General features: G+C 42.3%; 1 protein-coding gene across 1 annotated transcript; it reads right to left on the bottom strand.

Annotated features, from left to right (window-relative positions):
* Positions 1–130: 130 nt before the first annotated feature.
* Positions 131–18,300, bottom strand: luzp1 (leucine zipper protein 1). Its single transcript, XM_008306863.1, has 6 exons — positions 18,148–18,300; positions 15,770–18,032; positions 14,720–15,306; positions 14,429–14,608; positions 6,833–7,110; positions 131–5,907 (listed from the first exon to the last, which is right to left on the bottom strand). Exons 1-5 carry the CDS (start codon positions 18,277–18,279, stop codon positions 6,868–6,870), a joined length of 3,405 nt encoding a protein of 1,134 aa, XP_008305085.1. The 5' UTR covers positions 18,280–18,300; the 3' UTR covers positions 131–5,907; positions 6,833–6,867.
* Between the last annotated feature and the right edge of the window lie 3,141 nt (positions 18,301–21,441).

The raw sequence follows: 21,441 nt of genomic DNA, 5'->3' as shown, positions 1-21,441 counted from the left end.
AAACAAAAAAAGGTTGATTGTACAGGCCAGAAGTTTTTGTATTTGTGGAAGTATGAGTTGAAGAGAGATGAGATCCAGTTAAAAATGTCCTTTTTCATTCTTATTTGATTATATCTGTTATGATTATTTGTGTGCGTCAATATATATATATATGTATAAATATACAGACACACGAGTGTCTGGGGCCTGCACGCTTCTTTCTTTGGCAGCTCTTACACACATACAGCACAGAAGATGCACAAACCCTGAATTTATGAGCGAGGGAGCAGCAAGAGGCTGGAGCACTGAATGGCCGCCATTAAAACCAGGAGGACACATGGTGAACCGCTCAGCGCTGGTGACCTGCTCTGCTCTGATAAAATGCACATAACTCCCATTCTTCAATGACTATGACACAATGCTGGCCTCTCTCTCTCCCTCTCGTTTTCTGTTTTTGAACGGTCTTCCTATGTGATCCACGGTGTGTCATCATGTCTCCAGGTTGTAAGAAATGTCTCGCATTAAACTAACAAAAACACATAATACAAGAAGAAGAACTCTCCAGGAGTGTAATAGCAATGATGAAGATACATTAGCTTGCAAAAAAAAAACATCATTCTTAAAATCAAGATGGACAAATAATATATTTCAATAATAAGGCCCACTTTACAAAATTACAAGATTTTCCTTAAATAAAATCTATCCAATATAGATTCCAAAATAAGACATCTTTTGTTTAACAAAGAAATAAAAACATACATAAGCAGAAAAAAAAGAGATAACCCTCAAATTGAATATTTCCCCTTTATTTCAGCATTCTGGAGAAACAACTGTCTCAAACTGTAAACTGTAAAATACTGTGGAATGATTTTGGCACAATGTTAGAAGGCTGAGACCGGCATAGCAGCGTGCCATACCTCAACATATATGTTCAAATGTAATTCCTTCACTGAGTGCATGCCAATTTCACTTTCAATGATGAGATGATTCGTAAATACTCCAATTTGGCTGGTGCAAAAAATATATATATATCTGACTGTGTTACATTCAGCAAACAGCTACTGAAAACAGACTTAAAGTACAACTCTGGGGCACGAAAGAGGAAAACTTTTTTGACGAAGTAGGACTAAGGGGGCATTAGTCGTTTGAGGTCTTAAAGTTAAGTGCTGGTTAAGTGCAGATTACAGTCTACGCCACCCAATGACACCATGACCCCGGCTTCACAATGGAGGCCTTTGAGGACAAGGGCCTGCTCGCTGCCCGAGAGCCATTTCTACGTCGCCACTCCAATCTCCACTAAGTACATTCTAGTCTACTTTATGAAAAGGGAAAAACAATGACTTGTAAATAACGGATGTTTTTACATATACCACCAGGACTTAAGAGGATTTCTTTAGCTGGTATTTGAGCAGGAAAACACAAGCAGCCTCTTTACTCTCCACCTTCTGAACCACATCTTCTCCTCATATCGTCCTTAGCCTCGCCCAAAAATAATCTACTATGACAGCAGCTTTTACACCAGAGCTCCGCTTCAGCACGTGTTCTGCAAAAACTGCCATCATTCACAAATCAGAGGAGCAATCAAACTCACAAGCTGTTTCTTTATAGCACCACAAAAGCCGTAGAAGTCTGGAGAACTGTAAAGTCTTCACTCGAGTCCCAAATGACCAATCAGTGCATTCCATCATGCCGATGCTGTACAGGCTGTCGCCACTGGAAGCTGCCGAATAAGAACCGTCACATGCGATGTTCTGCACAAAAACACATTTAGATAGAAGTCACGGCCGGTCTTCGTTTTGGCACTCAGAGCCCAGCAGGGTTTCAGTGGACGGAGCAAACGTACAGCCAGGTTAGCTGTGGGGTTAGTGTACTCTGGGGCCTTGTAAGGAAGAAAGGCAGCGTGCATAGCCCAAGATGGAGTTTCAACTGTGCTCTTTAAAAAGCCTTGCTTGCTTTGAACCCTGTCTCCAGGAGGGAAGCCCTCCAACGCGTCATAAAACCTACAGTTTCCGACAGCTGGGCTCTTCCTGGGACCCCCAACTTGAACACTCTTTTCAGGGAAAGAGGGGGAGAGAAAGGTTTAAGAACAGAATAAATTAAAGGTAGAGGAATGAATGGAAGAGAAAAAGACAGATGAATGGCTTCACAGTGTACTCTACCATGCAGTGATGGTGTCTGCATGGTAGAGTATCATAGATTGGATGGAGACAAACAGGTGACATGAGAACTTTATTTGGAGGCCAGAAAGGCAGGATGGGGGTTGAGGAGGGCATTGGTGTCAGCACTTGCATCACTATGTTGCTATCTGCAGTAATCTTGACACACAGTAACGTCAGCCTCAAAGAAAAACTACAAGCCGTCTCCAGCCCTGCATGCCTGCTCTAAACACCCATACGTTGTCATTCACCACCTTCTTATTCAAGGATCTGCAAAAGTTTACAACACACTAGTTCACGTGCCGAGCCTTAAATGAGGACCCTCGCTGACATATTAACAACACCACGCAGCCATAGAAGACCACGTGTCACTCTGGCAGCATGATCACTGGACATTCAATACCCCAGTGTGTTTTAATTATCCACCAAGTGGACATCACTGCCAAGCTGTCTGTCTTCCTTTCTCCTGTATTTAGAAGCCCTGAGTCAAGACGTAGAGACAGGATTAGATGCAGCCCTGACCTCTGACCTTTCAGCTACCCAGGGAGCTGCCCATCACTGTCTGGTGACAGGCCTCTGGCCTTCAATAAAACAACTCTCTGAACCAGCAACAAATATGACTGCTGTTTAGAGCCAAGGCCTTCCTTCTAGGAAATGAGAATCCAAGGAAAATGCAGAGAAACACAGGAAGGACGAGGACGAGAGGAAAGGGGAAGAAAGGGACACTTGGCTTCTCCAAAATACTAAAAGGGAAGTTGGAGCTGGTTGAAAAGATGAGAGATTGGGGAAGAAATGGCTTTCGTCTTGGTAAATGAGAAGAGTGGCAGTACAAACAATAACAGAGAGAACACAGAAGGACTATATCATCATCAAGTCATGGCATGTGCACTGAGAGCTCTGAACAGTATGTCTGGTCTGTTTTTACTCCAACATAAAGCCAACAGTGGCCATGAAGAAGCCACATGGCTGCGCTGCTCCCTGCCACTCTGACAGTCACATCCAAAGGACACAGCTTTCTGGGCAGTGTGGTCGATGTTCTTTAAAATGGTACTTTTGAGTTGGGTTAGAAAAAACAAACAAACAAACAAACAAACAACCCCCCCCCCCAAAAAAAACCCAAACAAACAAAAAAAAAAACTCAGGGAACCTAGTCTTGACATCCCTCAGGGAGAAGTTCCCTCAGACAACCAAAATACTTTTACAATGATCCACACAACAGTTCTTAAATTTCAAAAAAATGTGAAGTTAAAAAACAAAGTGAAACCCTACAATCAGTATTGCATGTATTTGATCTGTACAGGAAGTGTAAGAATATGGTGCAAGTCTGAATTTGTTGGGACAATCTAGTTCTATTGTATCTCAAGGCACAGATGAACATCCTGTAGATATTTCTAGCAAAGGGTAAACAATGGAAATAAACATTAGCATGTGCATTCCGAAGGTAAACAAACCTTTGAGTTTGGACCTGGCAAACTTTTTTACAGTCATCACCTCCTATATCTTTATGTACAGACCATGACTGACATGGCTACAGACATTGTATGGGGGACAGTTTGATTGCATATAATCTCCTGCTTGCATAAACAGTAAAGTGACAAAGTGGCAACAGACTGAGCTCCGGCCACCAGGCAGACCTCTTCACACTTATAGAACCTGTACATATATGGGTACTAATAAATATTACAGCTAGATGGCAGCTGGTTGAATGCAGGAGCGCTAAGAAATGTATTCAGACTGAATCAGATCATCCCCAGCAGGGTCCGACACAACACAGCATTGAAATCCACAACAGCAGATGAACCAGATGGAGAGCAGGCTTGAAAAGTTCCAAGTTCTTTAAGAGATCCAGAACTTGGTCCAGAGTTGTCACAGTTATGGTTATGTTACTTTGTCTGCATTTCAGCAGATTCAAGAGACAAAGAATGCAGTCGTGCTGGATTAATGCATCAAACCATCAAGCAATTGGTCATTCTCAGCTGCATTCCTTAGCAACATTCACAAATTTTGTTCTGGGATCAAAAGTTTACATCGCCTGTCGCTCTGCAGTGAATCTTGTGTAACAGTCTTAAAATCCAGCCTGTAGAAAGACTTTACAGTTTGAAATTGTCAGCACGGTTTCTGTCACAGGTATGCATCTCAGTGAAAACACCTTATTTTTATTACTGGCCAGTGGCTAAGTCTATTCTATGGCACACTCACAGCTGCAGTGGCCCCCGCCAATGAAAGATTGCTCCAACATACCAACCACAAGTTGATGTTTTATGATGAAACAAACAAACAAAAAAGAAAAAGTACACCTCTATAGAAATAAGAAACAAAGAATCTGGGATGATTCGCACGGCGAACCCAGTCACATACAAGTTCAGTTCCTTGTTGGAAGTCCAACCCCGTGGGTCTTTCCTATGACTGGCTGGTGGGTACACAGTATTTACAGCAGGACTGAAAAAAAAATGTCCGTCCTGCCAGGCCAGGTTTGCTGGTAATCCAAAGTCCAATGTTCAGTTCAAACAGAAACTCCATTTTACTATGGCTCTCTTAAAAATACATGAATGAGGACAGTTGCAACAGCTGAAAAAGCACCATGGAAACTGTATCATGGTTTAAGGTTATAAACACTGACACCTCCGCTATGTTTTTTTTTTTTTTTTTTGTACATGTAAATTGCATGTCACTGCGTGCAATTTATGCTCTTATTACTTAACATGACTGAGATGAAAGGGAGAAGATGATGCAGAACAGGAAGCGAATTACACCAAATCAAAACAACAAAAAACATGAATAAGGTCCCAGTCCGTCACAATAATGTTTGTAGGCACGCTCCTAAAATGCGGCCAACCAGCAGTCCTTTAAGCAGAGTGCATGCTGAATCACAACTTTCAAGTGTGCTTTGTTTATTACTTGGAAACATGCAAATGTCCACTCAACATCTGAGACCTCAAATTACATCCATTTTGAAGTCAGTTCATGCCAGAAAGTGGTGAAATGGATTTAAAAATAAACCTAAAGTTAAAAATGTGCATGTGTTTGTTTCTTGTCTGTGGATATATTTGCATGGTTTGTATGTATGAGTGAGATAATCTGGAAAAGAAGCAAGAAAATGGACGAAAATATTATACGGATCTGAAAAAAGGGTAATTCGCTTCCTGTTTTTGGTCATAATTTAAGCAGAGATCTTTTGGTTTGTGAAGCCCCGTGACATAAAGGTGCATTGTTAGAGTAGTGCTGCTGCTGACTGACGATCGGGTTTTTTTCTTTTCAGTGATGAAAGAAACGTTGAAATTCGGAAGCAAAAGCGGCACATCCAGGTCCGCTGAGGTTACTGTGACGGTGCCTTAGAGAAAGGCATTCTCGCTCTCATGAGTCCTTCTTCCTCTAACTCTCTTTAAACCCTCTCTGGCACACAGGAAAATCTTCAGCCCTCCCCAGCATGCCAGCCTCTCCCTTGTCAAGTTTCAGGATTACACTATAATACATCCAACACAAGAAGCAGAAGAGGATACATGGGCTGGTGAGGTGACTGTACAGGCACTGGCTTTCCATTTATACCTTTTTCCAGGACAAAGAAAGTTCCACATAGTGAGAGTTGTTCATGTCTTAGCATACACTCAGGGTCGGGGCTGTACTTTGCTGTTCTATGTTGCTGTTATTTTCTTTTACTTGTTGCAAAAGCTGCAGATGTTGTCTGCCAGAGACGGTGGTAATATATGTAACCATTAGTTGATGGGAGACTGGTGTTTGGCCCTCCTTGTGCCGATGAGAGCTTAATGGAGTGCTGTAAAGGAAAAAATGAAACAAATGATCTTAGTTAATCCTTCACATATTCAACATTTTATCATAACTATTTATCTTCTTTGGAAATATGAATAGCCTGTAATTTCCTCATAATCTTCTTGAAAGTTTGCCACAAAGATTATAATTATGGGGAAAGTAGAGTCTGTGTTTACCAGGTATATGTCCAATTAAAATCACAATCACTAATCTACAGCAAAAAGGGCCACAGCAGATTTGCTACTTGTGTACAATGTGTAACCCCCCCCCAAAAAAACAAACAAACAAACAAACAAACAAACAAAAGTTTTACATTTCTAATTATAAATGAATGACTAATTTAATGAATACTTGTCTTGGTTTAAATTGAGCTTTTCTCTTAAAGAAAACAAAATTGATGCAGTTTTCTCCAGTAAACCCTGGAAAGAAGAGGATGTTATCAGGAAGATATTATTAACACAATCTGGACATAGGATTTCTGTCTATGTTTGCTTGCAAATACAGTTCACCTGGCACTGACTTGTGCAAGGATGCTTCAGGAAGGTTGACAGCGTTTTTTTAGTTTTTTTACAATGAGTGTATTTGTGGCCCTGTGATGGACTGGTGACCTGTCCAGGGTGTCCCCTGCCTTCACCCTAAGTCGGCTGGGATAGACTCCAGCCCCCCCGCGACCCTAGTGAGGATTAAGGTGTATAGATAATGGATGAGTGTATCTTAACGTATTTAATCTCTGTACCAATGCAACTGCGATGGCTACACTGGGCCCTGAGCTACTAATTGTGTTAGGTTAGCTTAATAATAGCAAACTTGATGCAGAAGCTCCTTAAGAGATGTGACATTGTAACAAGGGTAATTAACATCTTTCTCCTTTAATTAAAAAGTTTCAGTTGGCAGACGAAAAAAAAAAGAAAAAAAAAGACTTGTCCTACCTGTCCTCCTGCTGTCCTGCTCATATCCAGTTGGTCTAATGATGTTCAGACTGACGGCTCCATGGTCTGCTCCCCGCTCCACTCCTCCCCTCGGCTCTGGCCCCCGACCCTTGACCCCGGCCGGACCACAGCTCCCCTCCTCTGGAGGAGGCTCCTGCCGTCTTGGATGAGCGGTCATAAGAGCTCCCCAGGTGGTGCGAGTCGCTGCTGGGCAGCTGTCGTCTCCAAGAGGCCGGGCTGTGGCTCGGGTTCGGACTGGGGTCCAAGTTATCAGCAGCCTAAAAGAAAGAAATAATGACAGAAACGATATTTAAAAAAAAAAAAATCTACAAAGTGCAGCAACTTTGTTTAAATAAGTGGATTAGTGTAAATTTCCCCCAATGAGGGATCAACATTCTATTCTATTCTATTCTATTCTATTCTATTCTATTCTATTCTATGGCTTGGACAGAAACATGAACACAGAGGTCAGTTCATTCAGATCCATATTCTAGATTGGGCATCGGAGTTTTGGGCATTTTGTCTAGTTGGTTTGGGGCCTTGTTTGGACCTTATGTGGGCATTAAGTACATGCTGTTTATGTTAACTGGTGTGTGACAAGGAAAGTCTGCCATGTGGACTTCTGCCAGGGGAAAAATCCCCAACCAAAAACCCCAAACATACCCCAAGCTGAGAGATTTATAATTTGGTGGGCTGACTAGAAAACAAGCCCCAAGTTACTAGTCTGTGGTGGCTACAATGGCACGTCCCCTCTCATAACCTCAGTAACCCTGTGCGAAGAAAGCGAGAGTTAGATGACGATGCAGTTCCTAAAGCACACAGAAACAGCACCCCGCTCCTGTAATTTCAGCTTTAAAAAAGCACCATAATTAGTGACATTTGGTGGGTTGGAGTTGGCTTCTGATGCCGTTTTAGAATGTATTCTCGCTAATTGGCTCTAATGGAGCCCTGCTGGACTGCCTTTCTCAGTCTCCAGGGGTAACAGACAGGAAATCAGTCACCAGAAAACCCTGCCAAGTGGGTGTGTTCAGTGTGGTCACTTCCTGCTCCAGTCACTAGGGGAGGAAACAGCAGAGTGGCATATTCTCCTTCTATGGTAAGCCACTGCTGCAAGAGCTTTCACAAGGTTTCCGTGAAAAGGACTAAAGTGTTCCTCCTACGCTCAACAGGAGGCTTCTACTGTACAACACAGTGTATTAGGACTAAAATAGAAACATCCAACAAAAAAACATGTGGCAACTGGTGTGTATTACAGACAGAAAAGAGTTCAAATTGCTACAATGAGCACAATGTACTATACAAATGAACAGCTTTGAAAAAAAAAATTAAAAGAGTTTCAGTTGAATGTGGGTTTTTCCCCGTGGGGCTTAAAGTTCATTTAGGAAATAGTTGGGCAAAAGGACACGTCAGCCCTGTAAAAAATAATGTCAAGTCAGTGGATGTGCCGCAGCAGGGGAACTGGCACAACAAGTGCTGCTGTCATCACAGAGCTGCTTCTGTTCACATCTTTGAAGCACATTTTTAGGGTGAAACATCTAATAATCTGCAGCAACGCAGTGTTATGATTTGACAAAATCAGCAGAGAAAACGTGGGACCAAGAAAGACAGTTCTGCTTTTGTACTATCGTTCAAAGTATTTAAAGCAACAGTTTGACATTTGGGAAATAGCCTCATTTGATTTTTTTTGCAAGAGTCAGATGAGAAGATTGATACCACTCTAATATGTGTGCTGGAAATATGAAGGCACAGCCAGAAGCTGGAGCATAAAGACTGGAAACAGCTAAAAAAAGAAATTCAGCTTCCAGTACCTCTAATTAAAGCATTATATCACTTTGGTTTATACTGCACCAAAACATAAGTGTAAATGCTCCAAGTTGTGAGTTATCTACTAGACTATTTCCTTCCTGGAGTCTGCTCACAGTTAGTCATCTTTTAAAGCTATTTTTTCTTTTTTTTGGAACCAAATAAACCAATAAAATATGTCATATTTTGTGAGTTTTAGAGTTGCTAGCAACAGTATTTTCTAATCATTTAACAGACAAGATAGTTGATTCCTGCCCGTTTCCAGTTTTTGTGCTCAGGTAACAGACGTGACGGTGGTATCAAACTTCTCATCTAACTCTTGGGGGAAAAAAGCAAAGAAGCGCATTTTCCAAAATGCTGAAACAAAGGGCTTAATGTCTCTTTGAATCCTTTATTCAGCACCCTGGAGAGCTGAAGAGAATGAAGGCTCTCACTACAGCAGTACATTAATTCTAGGAGTTCACACTGAAAACCAAATAGAAGTCGTGTGAGAAGACGTAGAATAATGGGCAGCGGGTTTTAAAAAGTCAACGCCTTGTCAAAAAGTAACACATTGGAGCTTCTGCAGAACAAATTATATCCTCGTGCTAAATCTATCTGCCCCTGGTCTCTCGCCCAATTTATAGGGAATGATGTTGCACTGCCAACCCCAACTCTTAAATCTGTTCTACAGCAACACAATACCCTTGACGCTCCAGGTAAAAAATCTCAGAAAGGGTGAAACTTCTCTCTGGTTTACCCAGATGATGATGATGATGATGCATGGTATATTGGTTACGATTTACAAAAGCCATTCATTTATTGCTGCCCATGGGTCCTTTGAGCAATGTCTGTTCTCCGATTTGTCTAAACTGCGAGTGACAATGCCACACAGCTGAACTTGACTGCTGTGCAGAGTGTTATTCCAGAGGGATTTTTCTATGCAGGTCACATCAGGCGAGCAGTGAATAGTGGAGCAGCTCTGGTTCCACACTTTACCTTGCTGCCACTGGTTTCTGATTCAACAAAGGATGTTTTGGTATCTCGCTCATCGGCCATATCGGCCCCGCTGTCCTCAGCCAAACATAAGTTCATGGCTCATTCACGCACAAGCTGAGGTTTCCTACTGCTACAATGGGGAGGAAGTACTACAGTGCTGTTCTGTTCTGGAGTCTGAGGTGTGGAGTGACTGCTGCAAAAAGCAAGCAATTCCCATTTTAACACTGACCTGTAGCCTGTTCGGCCCTTTCATATCAGACTTGGCCCTCAAGTGTGTCTGGAGCCATGTCCTGTAAGTCATGGTCGTGGCTACGTGGGGCTGTACTTTGGCACGGTGCTTTCAGTTGAATGCTAATAACAGTTAAACAATCAGTTGATCAGTATACCACCTTATGATTCATCTGCAACTATTTCAAAAATCAAATACTGGTTTTAGTCATTTTTTAAACAAAAAGAAATGATATATTGGGTATTTCTGGCTTCTCAAAACATGAGGACTTGATGCTTTTGTTTTTGCCACACATGATGAATACCGCTACAATGTGGAGGCGTTGTATTGATAAATACAAGGCACTGAAAGATGTCACCATGGTTTGGTGGAAGGCAACAAGCATTTTCAAAATGCTATCATACTGCAGACAAAACGATTAATCATCAATCAACAACCTACAATTCATAACAAAGGGGGCCAGTTTCCTGATAACCCATTCAACAGTTATGGGGACAACTGCAAATGGCAACATCAAAATGGTGCCATCAGATGTGACAACAAAAGTCTGGACATGCTAAATGTCTGCAGAAAATCTTATTGAGATCAGTTGGGATATTTCAGTGATGGACTGATAGAACAATATTGCCATGTATACAAAAGGTGAACTGTTAACAACGGATTAGACAAACCAGAAACCTTCAGTCAAGGTTGATCAGCCATGATATTACCGTGGCAACATGTCATTCTCTCCACCATACAGATTTGAATGAATGACATCCAAATGAATTATGCATGAGGCTAAAAAAAGAACGCTAATCAATAAGCTATCGGTCTGTCCATGTTGCTCCAGGGTACTTATGGGAATTGGGAGTGTTGTCTCCTCCTTAATTACTATTGATCAATATCACCTTACTGGTCTACAGTAAGCTGCTTTACTCTCACTGCTTCATCATGAAAGATGGGCATAAAAATAAGAAATTTTAATCTCTAGAAAAAAATAAACCCATTTCCTGATAATATGCTGAGAATGTTCCTGTGCTCAAGTTTTTTTTTTCAACCAGTCATTTAACGTTCAAAGTGAATTTATGAGGAGTAAAACAGAAACACATGTATGCCGCAACTCCGGCGGATCAAGGTTTGGCCAGAAAGAGAAGACTCAAGATATCCAGTTAAATAACAAATTGATGGGATGTCAGTTAGTGATGACTAGAGTCGCTCCATCTACAGCCTTGTAATAATACAACCACCTTCTATCAACCTTTGACATTGCAATCACAGACTAATCTTAACCTTCCACTGTCCTGACTACAGCTGTATTTATCCAAGCCTCTTGGAAATGGATGCTGTTCAGACCACTGAAACGTTTTGAAAATCCAAACCAAGGATGATCGGCTGTGCTCCAAGACATGCTTCAAAGCCCAATCATGTTTTGAAGCATCCTTTTTTTTTTAAACTGTGGCAATTTTTGCTTCTAATTGCTATCCAAATCAAGTGACCAGTTCATGCATCAAACATCAGGATGAATACGGTTTAGCCACACCACAGAGTCAACCGAGTGGTATCTAGGAAATTCCTACAACAAAATTACGAAGTGCTCAACTGATAAAAAACTGAAGGAGCTACAGCAGTTAATCAGGTTCCGGCTGATTCGCACATCAGAGAAGGGGCTTGTTTGAAAGTTGACGTCTAGGACTTCTGGTTCACCAAGGCTATCACGGGTGAGTGATGTGGGGTCAGAACGAGGAAAACAGGAGCCTTATGTCAAGTGGCTGTAGTCCTGAAAACACAGGGAAAGGGTCAAGGCCGTGTGGTGGAACTGAGAGGCACTGACCCCGACAGAGATCCTCAAATACGTTACTCCAAGTCATTTTGTTCACGTCAGGGCCTGATGACAAATTAAATGATGGGAAGCAGGGAGGACGAAGAGCGAGTGAGAGAGGAGGAGTCAACGTCTGCAAAACAAAGGCCGCTGACACTCTTTTTGCCGGTCTATATTGGCGATGAAAGGGGGCGTTAGAGGGTTGAAGCTCAGTGCTGGACAGATTTCATTAAGCCCATTGAGGCTAATGAGAAGGAGGGGCCCTGCAGGCAATTACAGCTCACAGACCATGTTAGCTGCTATGTTTTTATACAATGGCGGCGGGAGAGAAAAGACTCAAGATGAATGTTCTAATGTCTGCTGTGAAAACGGACAACTATAAACGATACTGTAAAGGTGTGTGTCTGTATGTGAAACTGAAGATGTGACAAAGAAGAGGAGGAAACAGCTGGACAAGTATTCATGAGGGCCACAGCAGGCTGTCAGTCTAATGCTGAGTCCCCAAGTTTTATTTAACATAAGAAGCATTCCTTCTACATGTAAAATGTTGACAAAACACAACTGAGGACGAGCGAAACTAAAACTGTTTAAATACTAACTTAAGTCAGGATCTATGTGAGTGGAGACTGACAGTTATTTTTGCCAATTTACACACTAAATGAATAATACAATTATCACTGACCGTTACAACAAATACCCCCAAAAAACCCAAAGTATCAAATCAGTATTTTTACATAAATTAATTGGTCCTTTTTTAATATCTGACTGCAAAATGACACTGTTCTGCTGTATATTAGCTAAACATGTTATTTACAAGAACATAGATATATGTTTTACAGTTTAATGAACATTACAACACTCCACCATTTTTGAAGTAATTTTTCTGATGCCTTTGCTGCCAGATTTTCAGTCTTTTTTTTTTTAACAGGAGATTAACCTGAGGAACCATTAATATCAGCTTGTGAGGTGGGACTTTCTACAGCATTATTCTTCTTTGGATTTATACACGTATGGCTGAAATCCTCCAATTCTCGACATGCAATTGTGTAATTCAGAATATTTTTGAGTAGAGCCGTTAGTAAGCTGGTGTGCTGAGGTGCAGCAAATGAGGAAAGGTAAGTGTAAAGAGGCAAGAACTTCATAGATCCATGGATTCTAGAGGAAGCAACAGTGTAGAGCTTCCGCCAACCACTTTACGGTGTAAAGGGATTATATTCATGGAAAAAAATTGTAACTTTGACACACAGAGTTTGTAGGTATTAAATTATTGACTGGAGAGCAAATTTAAACTGGATAAAAGTTTTCAAAGTTGTCAAACAGAACCTTTGAAGCTGATAACTGATCATGACCTGTAGTACTTATAAATTCAGATCACTTCAATCATGGTCCAAGCATCGCAGCAAAAGGGAAAAAAAACCAACAACAAAAAAACAAAAAAACATCAAGACTGAAGTACATCATAAGATGTTCTCATACATAATAAAGTGTGTAAAGTAAAAATAAGAAGTCTCTCTAGGATTATTTTCCACAGTAAATTTATACAAACATGAGTCAAAAACATTTTGACTGGATTTATCTTTATCGCACTACATCGCAAAGGACGCCAAAGATGATGGATGAGACAGTCGACACTTTGCTTGTGTGTGTCTGTCTCCTTGGCGACGTCCAGTTTATTTATAGGGGAACACATTGGGATCGTACCCAAAGGCCTGTAGTCAAGCCTATTAGTCAAGCTGACAGACTGATATGTTATTGCAGCCAAAGAGCCAGGCCTGTAAGCAGCATCACATCTATCTGACAATATATTATATACCAATAGACAAGTTAGCTAATACGGTATCCCATTAGTAGTTTTCACCTCGTATTTCTGTAGACTTGTGTAAACGCTCACACTCCATTAATTAAACGGTAGATATGCTCACATGTGAATGCACATGTACTTTGTGCAGCTCTATCCTCCTCAGTCTTGGCGAAGTAATATGTCAACTTGGCTGGAAAAAAGTTTTGTCATACTAGATGTGAAAAATACTTCAAATTAAATCCATAAATATAAGATTTTACACAGTAACATACACAATCACACACCTTTGCATACGTTATGTGTACAGCTATCTTCAGTAATGTTTATGTAGAATAACAATCCAGCCGGGCAGGGTCACACACTGTAATGTGGTGGCACATTCAAATAAAAGAAAGCTATTTTCTTCTCCTTGAGGTTTTCCTAACCTTCTTTTCCCCCTGTTGAGGTCTTTTTCATTTCCATCCTCCCTCTTTTTTTTTTTTTTTTTGTCGTCCCACCCTGTTCTCTTTGTGCTTGCTGGGGCAGCAGGAGTGGAGCCTGCAGAACTGCTGCGCTAAGCTTGAAGTTGCAGAGCCTGGCGTCAGGGAAAAATACAAGCTGAGCTCTAATGCAAAGCGAACACACCAGGAGCTAAGAACTGCGGCTGTACTTTATTCATTCTTTATCTGCAAGGCAAAACTATTTGCAGAGTGGTGTGGAAAATACCTTCACCTGTACACCGAGAGAGATTTTAGAAGTTACATTATGCTTTTCAGAGATGGCCAGACCAAAACAGTTTGAAAATGAGTTGTATCCATGAGGTATATTTGATAGATTTCACATTTAATGCCAACAAAACTGGGAAAAAAAACAACTTCTCAGCTCAGTCCTAGAAAACATTTGTCACATTAATGGAGACAGGCAGACCACATGCTAGTGAATGATTAACTATTCAAATGAATCACTCTTGCAGAAAAGTGTAAAGCCTGAAGTTGGTTGTCCTACCGGTGGTTGTTGTGAGTAAGATCGGCTCCAGGACTGAGAGGTAACAGGTGCGTGGGGTATGGTCCTTCCCAAGCCTCCAGTTTCCATACTGGGAGACTGAGAGCGCTTTCCTCTGCGAACACCCGGTTCTTCGACTTCTCTAGCGTTTGTAGCCCCGCTGTTGATTCTGCGCATGTACACCTGAGACAGTGAACAACACAAACATGCAGCTGTTAGTTTTTGTGCAAGAAAAATCCTCATTCTCAACTCTGAGAATGAGACTTTGCATTATACATGTATTTACAGTCTCACCTCTGCAGGAGTCGGCTTGACTCCCTTCTGTGCTGCAGCATTCCCAGCAGCCCCTGTTCCACTGTTTGCTGATTCTTCTGTGTCAAAGGTGGTTGCTCGATAAGCCCTCCATGTTGTTGCAGCTTCTGCCTCATCTTCAGACCCACCGTCCGTCGTTGCCCTTGTACCCCCTCTTCCTCGACCTGCCTCCTCCGCTGACATGGCACCTTTGTTCCTCCAGGTGCTTCTCACAGTCACATTCTTCATGTCTGGTAAACTGTCTTCTTGGGAGTGCTGGCTTTGTCTTTGGCTTCTCCAGCTGGTGACCGTGGTTGTGCTACTGCTGCTCTCGAATCCTGATTCTGTGTCATTGAAGTCCGCGGAGGTGGTGTCGGAGGACTGGAGGCTGTAGTTGCTGCGTTGGCAACACAGGTGGCTGGTGGTGGTTTCCACCCGGGAAGTGTTGTGGGGTTTGGACCTTGATGAAGAATCACTGTGGTTGTCTGCCCCACAGTCCTGGTCCTGACATGGCCGCATCGTAATCTCACTCTTGGGTATGGAGATCTCATAAGGGACGGAAATACTGCCATGGTGGTCACTGCTGGGGCCTGGCAATGAATAAGATGACATCACAAATCTTCACAAAGCGTTTCACAGGAAAAACATCATAGCATCTGTACCATTAAAATATTGACTTTCATGTGGTTCTTCAGCTGGTCCATGAAAATGGATATAACTTTGGAATAAACATTGCTACCTTAATTGCCTTTTCTAAATTTTGATGTAACTGAAGCTATACTTCTTAATTGTTAAAAATGAAAAAACTAAAGTCACAGTACATGTTCTACCAGCTCCATTATAGCTTATTCTTTGAACACAATGTTGAACTCTGGGCTCAGAACAGGATTTTTGATAAAAGATTTGATCTGGCAGTGCTTGGATGGTCAAATCACATTACAATGGTCTATTTTCTCAGAGCAAGTAAAAAGGTTGCCTTTACTGTAAGAGTTTTATTATTTGTGTAAGGTTGAGTATAGCCCCCCTAAATTATTCTGAAATGGCAACACCTACCTATGAGGATGTTACTGGTAGATGTGTGTCGTTCTCTGACTGGCAAAGGTTCACTGGAAACACTGCTGCTGCGACTGCTGGTTCTGGAAGAGCTCGGGTCATTGGGGTAGATGGTTATACAACTAGTCATTTTACTAGTAGTGGTCACGACTGGTTTGGTGGAGATCTTGGGTTTGCCATTTGCAGACAAAGGTTCTGAAATCATCACTTCCTTCCTGTCAATCTCAATAATGGCAGGCTTGATGACAGCTTTTGACCTCAGTGCCTCTCGTGGGCTGCACACTCGCTGGATCTCGATCCCTGATGGAGTGTGGATGGGCCCCTGGTGGCCTCCCTCAGCTAACAGTGTCCTGCTGTGCAGCTCCTCATCGAATGAGCTCCTGGAAGAAGAGCCCTCTGAATGCGAGTCGTGGACATGGGGGTACCTAGCATACCTGGAAGCAGCCTTCCTACTGCTTACAGCTGTACTAGTCGTCTCAGTTACGGGGTCTGGTTCAGAGGGCCTTGAACCAGTAGATTCGGTTTCAGAGGCAGAGGAATGACCCTCTGATCCCGGGTCATTGGGCAGCAGTGGAGTGATGTGAGACCTGTAGGCTGTGTACGATCCATTCTCTTTGGATAGAGTGGAAGTGACAGATACAGAGACAGACTCCTGAACTGGGTCTACGGACTCCTGATCTGAGGCAGACGCTGTATCTTTCTCTAGTGCAGAAATACTGTTCATGTTACTGGAGCTTTCAGGCACTACGTCAGAGTTGTTTGATTCGCTATCACTACCAACGTACACTTTTGAAAACTTTTCTCTGCTCTTCTTAATGTCCCCATCAGTTTGTTTGTGAGCTGTCCTCAGTGGCTTCTGGTCATGAGCTGCTGGAGGATAGCGACTAAGAACAGACACCTTTTTAATATCACTAGAAGTTGTGTTTACAGAGCTGTTTGTGGCCCCTCTTGTCTTTTCCTCAGTTCCTCGTATTCCGTTGTCAGAGGAAATTGAAGAAGTTGGGGTTTTGGGTGTCCTCCTGCTCTTGTGAGCAGGACTGAGGGCTCTCCTCACAGATTTAGGAGAACTGTCCTCTGAGTGGCTGAGCTCTTTGCTCCTCAGTTTGGTTTCTCTCTTATGTTGAGGAGAGAGGTCCCTGTTTCTGTGTTTCGGGGAGCTTGGTTCTGAGATGTTTGCAGCACTCCTATATTTAGGCTTCTCTTGTCTGAAACCTCCCTTCACAATCTCTTCATTCTCAGCTTTGCCATTCTCCAGGACCTTAGCGGGGCTGTTGGAGCAAATGCTAGTGCTTCCATTGCCGTGTTTTTCCACGTTACTAATTCCATTTCCTCCAATTCCACCTTTTCCACACAGCTGTGTCCTGAGCTGTTCCACCTGTTCGCTCAGCTGGTGAGCTCGGTTGCGTTCGATCTGGAACTTTTCGTGAAGTTCACCATTCTTAGACTCAGAGTTCTTCAGATCCTCCTCTACTATCTCCAACTGTTTAAGGCGGTTCTTCAGCCTCTCTACTTCCTGTGTCAGCTCCTTTACTTTGTTGTCCTCCTCTTCCAGACTGCTGTTTTTCTCATTCTCAGATTTGTTCACAATTCCAATCTTATCATCAGCCAATTTTAAGTAATCAATGCTCTTCTTGCGTCCAGCCAGTTTACTTGTGAAGAGCCCTGTGGAGGAAAGCTCATTTTCAATTCTTGACCTCATGAAATCTGCACGACCGGGTTCTGTCGACATGCCAAGGCGATTCTTCTGGTGGTCCAGCTTTTCTTCCAACTTTAAAATGATCTTCTCATCCTCTCTCTGTTTCTCAAGCAGCCTCTTACGCTCACTCACAAAGGTCTGGGTGAATCCCTTGAGTTTCTCGAGCTCCATAGCCAACGCCTGCTCTGCTCTGTCCAGTTTTGTCTCAGAGCCCTCCACCTCCTTCAAACGGGCTTTAAGTGTCTCCAACTCAGATGAAAGCTTCTTGGTCAAATTCTTCTCCTCATTGAGGCTAAGGCAGAGCTGGCTGCAATCTGACTTGCTTTTCCCAAATGCTTCTTCCAGTTTCTCCAGTTCAGCCATCCTTCGTTGAAGACGTTCAATCTCTGCCTTTAGCCCCTGTGTGAGGTTTTCCTCCTCTTCCAGTTTCTCTCTGACTGTGCGACAAAGATCCTCAGCCTTGCGTACCTCCTCATCTTTGCCCTGGATCTTCAGGAGACGTTTCCTCAGAGCCTCCACATCGCAAAGCAGGGACGAGTTGCTGCCTTCTGCCTGGATGATCTTGTCCTACAGTGGAGAAAGTTCAACTATTCATTAATCATTTCATGTAATGGATTTCTGCTACACCTCACTCCACTCTGAAATGCAAACACAAACAAACATAAAATCAACTGGTACTGACCTGTAGGTCAAGCAGCTCATCCTCAGACTTTTGCAGCTTGTTGGTTGCTTCCTCCAGTTCATCCAGTCTTCGGCCAAGACTCTGTAGCTTGTGCCGAAGGTGGCGATGTGTCATGTCTTTATGATCAGACATGACTACAAACTTATTTGCGTTGTATCAGTTGGATTTGTTTTATTGTCCAGGTTATTTGATGACAGCGTATTGGGGGGTCCACATTTGTGAAGTAGTGACAGCGAGTCTTTTAAGCTCTTGAGGAAAAGCTCTTTTCTCCTCGCAGTCAGTGAATGTCTCTTTAAGACTTCAAAGTTCCCTTAGAGTGTTGTTTAGCAGGCAAATCTGTCATCTGTAGGAGGGAGAGAGGAAACAACACTTAGTCATCTCTAATTTGTCAATGGCAATCATTTGTATTTCAAAAGTAGCTCAGTAAGTGAAGCAAATGAGTCAAAAAAGATAGAAATTAGCAGACAGCTGACTGCAGACTGTGCCACATGAACATGGCCAGCATGTAATTTCACAGTTCCATCTAATTGCTGTGACACAAACCATAGGACAGGAGCAAACAAGGTCAAATACAAGGCAAGTACTGTAAACACAAGGGGTTATAATTTTTGTTCACTCTGACTGAATTTTATAGCACATACAAATATGATCAGGAATTAGTTTCTAAATCACCATTAAGCTACTTGATCCTTTCATTCATAAATACAAGCATTACATTATCTGTACCAAAGGTATAATTCATCATTATGGCAATCAAGCCTGCACCTCTGTTCCTTTATGCCATGAAACCAGCATGTATTTCACCTTGCCCGTCCTTTGTAGGAGCTGCGGATGGCCCATCTCACATGTGTGGGTGGGGGTTTCAACATGCCTGCACAGGCTTCTACGCACACCCACACACTTTGTTGTCTCCCTGCTCTTTCATTCAACATCGATTTCTGCTTGCCTGCCTGCTTCTGCTGACACCAGCATATCTCAATAAAACTGGCCTCTTCCATTACATTACCAGCCCGTCACAACACTACATCATTACAGTCCTTTGGGATGGCAATGGTGAGGAAAGAAAACTGTGACAGCGACTGTAAGATGCCCGCAAAATCCCACCGACACAAGGGCATTTCACATAATTCCCAGAAATCCCATAATTGCCACAAATGAGCTTATTTAGGCCGTAATGTCCTTTTCTCTTGTTAGTCAGTGCAATTAAGTAAAAGGAAGAGGTTTTTGCAACCATTATCATGTGTTAGTTTCCATCTGTGAGCCCAGCATGGCTCAGTGTGATGAGAACACAGATTATTAGCACACCGCAGTCTGCCTGTCAGCAGGGCCTCTATAAATCTAACAGTCAATGCTTTTGTCTCATGCATGATTCAGGTAGTGGCCCTTCCTACTCCTCCTAAATCCCATTACTCCCCTTCCCCCGCCATTTTGCCGAGCTTCTCCCACTGACCGCGAGGGAAAATCGACCTGAGGGTAGGACACAACATCTGCACACATCATCACTTATCGACCCCCTAGCAACCGGCTCCACGCTGCTCCGTGTCTCCTCTTTCCTCTGGTTTACAAGACTGTGTTCAAAGATGGCGTTTTCAAACCTACAGACCACTACATACAGCGCTTTCTTTTATGTTAAATAACCTCTACTGCTGTAAAAAACATCAACCAGTGCAGTAAATTCAGTAAATCTTTTTAATCTATGTGAACCTTGTGTGTAGATGGTACACAATAAGGTATAACACACCATTACGATTTACTATAGGATAGAATAATATATTTTCCGCCTTCTTCGCCAAAACCACTCTTCCCACAATTCATTAAATGTCTTGTTGAACATAAACCAAAGCAATAAGCTTTGAAAGTCAATATGGCAAAGATTACTTTATGACAAAGCACAATATGAACTCAAAGCGTTCAGCTGTAGCGTTTTAATTATTTGTTACTTTCATGAGGTCTCGTGGTTTGGTAATCTTCTCGGTACAGTACAAGACTTTAAGGAAATAAAGTACACGGTCTGAGGAGGAATAAAGGGGAAAGACGAATGGAAAAAAATGTTGGGGAAAAAACTGCTAGCCTCGCTGTCCACGTGAATGCCAAAACACCTTAGTCAATAAGTCATTTTGTGATGCACTGGCATTGCTCAGCTGTGGCTTGTTAAGTGAGTTGTAGACCAATTTTTCTCTGTTGTCTTGAGCTAGCCGCTGTGGTCCAAAGTTGTCCCGACTGATCCTCTTCCAATGGAGTAAAAACAGTACGAGAAATTCCCATAAATCAATTAAAAATAGAGAACGCTCGCTAAAACATATATATATATATATATATATATATATATATATTTCAGTTCTATTCTTTACGACAGCTCTCCAGACTGCAGAATGCAGCTGAGGGAAAATGTAACTACTGAAAAAATAATGTTTATTCTGCATTTCTCAGTTATTCTCGACACCATAACGAGACACTAACTTCTCCACTTTGGTGATCCGTCTGTCCGAATTCATTCAACTATCAAACATTGTTTTGAGTTTGTTATTGTGACTTAAACATATTCCTGGTTTGATTTCGCTCCACAAAACGCGGCTCTGGTTGAGCCCCGTCCTGGTTAATAATGGTGTTTTCCTAGGTCCAGTTACTCCTGTCTTGGCAGGCTGCCTACTTCTCCTCTCATTCTCTTTTATTTCTTTGCCAGTTCTCTAACTCCCTCACTCTCCCATCTCTCTCTGACACGCACACCAGCACAGCCAAGTTGAGCGCTCTTTAGGGGTGGCAGTGCGTGCAAAGTGACTCTGGCAAGGGCCTGCCTCTGCCAAACCAATCAACATACCTGCTTCACTTACGGCAGACCCGAGGCCTCATTAGCCACATTCAGGACAAGACAGGAGGGAAGTAGAAAGATGGTGGAGAGAAGAAACAAGTGGAGGAAAAAAATATATGCAAAAAGTAAATATGTGTGAATGAAGCAGAGGAATTGCAGGCCAGTGATGTTTAGTCTAAGATCATAAATTCCTTCCATTTCAAGACCCACATAAGTACTCATAAACCCTATTCATGTGTGCCTTTGATTTTCCACACCTGGACACACGAATCAAGAAGATATTCTTAACTTTTACAGTTATCTTAATAATAACAGCACAGAGCTACTAGATCAAAGAACCTATTAAACAACGTGGAGAAGAGAGGATAAAAAGTGAATGTTGCTGACGTATTTTGACACTTGTCGAACTGAGTTTTATTCCCGTTTTTTGTCCGACAATTATGGAAAACCTGAAGGGGGGCAGGAACTGTGAGGGAAACTGACCT

The sequence above is a fragment of the Stegastes partitus genome, unplaced genomic scaffold (genome assembly GCF_000690725.1).
Source record: "Stegastes partitus isolate 25-593 unplaced genomic scaffold, Stegastes_partitus-1.0.2 Scaffold48, whole genome shotgun sequence".
In the NCBI taxonomy this organism is placed as follows: Eukaryota; Metazoa; Chordata; class Actinopteri; family Pomacentridae; genus Stegastes; species Stegastes partitus.
The sequence above is the reverse complement of the archived record's forward strand: the minus strand, read 5'-3'. Positions and strand labels throughout refer to the sequence as shown.

Excerpts from the sequence above, each read along its gene's own strand:
- luzp1 (XM_008306863.1), bottom strand. The coding sequence starts at position 18,279 with ATGTCTGATCATAAAGACATGACACATCGCCACCTTCGGCACAAGCTA. Across the intron at positions 14,609-14,719 it reads TCAAGCCGACTCCTGCAGAG|GTGTACATGCGCAGAATCAA; the intron begins GTGAGACTGTAA and ends TCACTGTCTCAG. Across the intron at positions 7,111-14,428 it reads CTTACTCACAACAACCACCG|GCTGCTGATAACTTGGACCC; the intron begins GTAGGACAACCA and ends TCTTTCTTTTAG.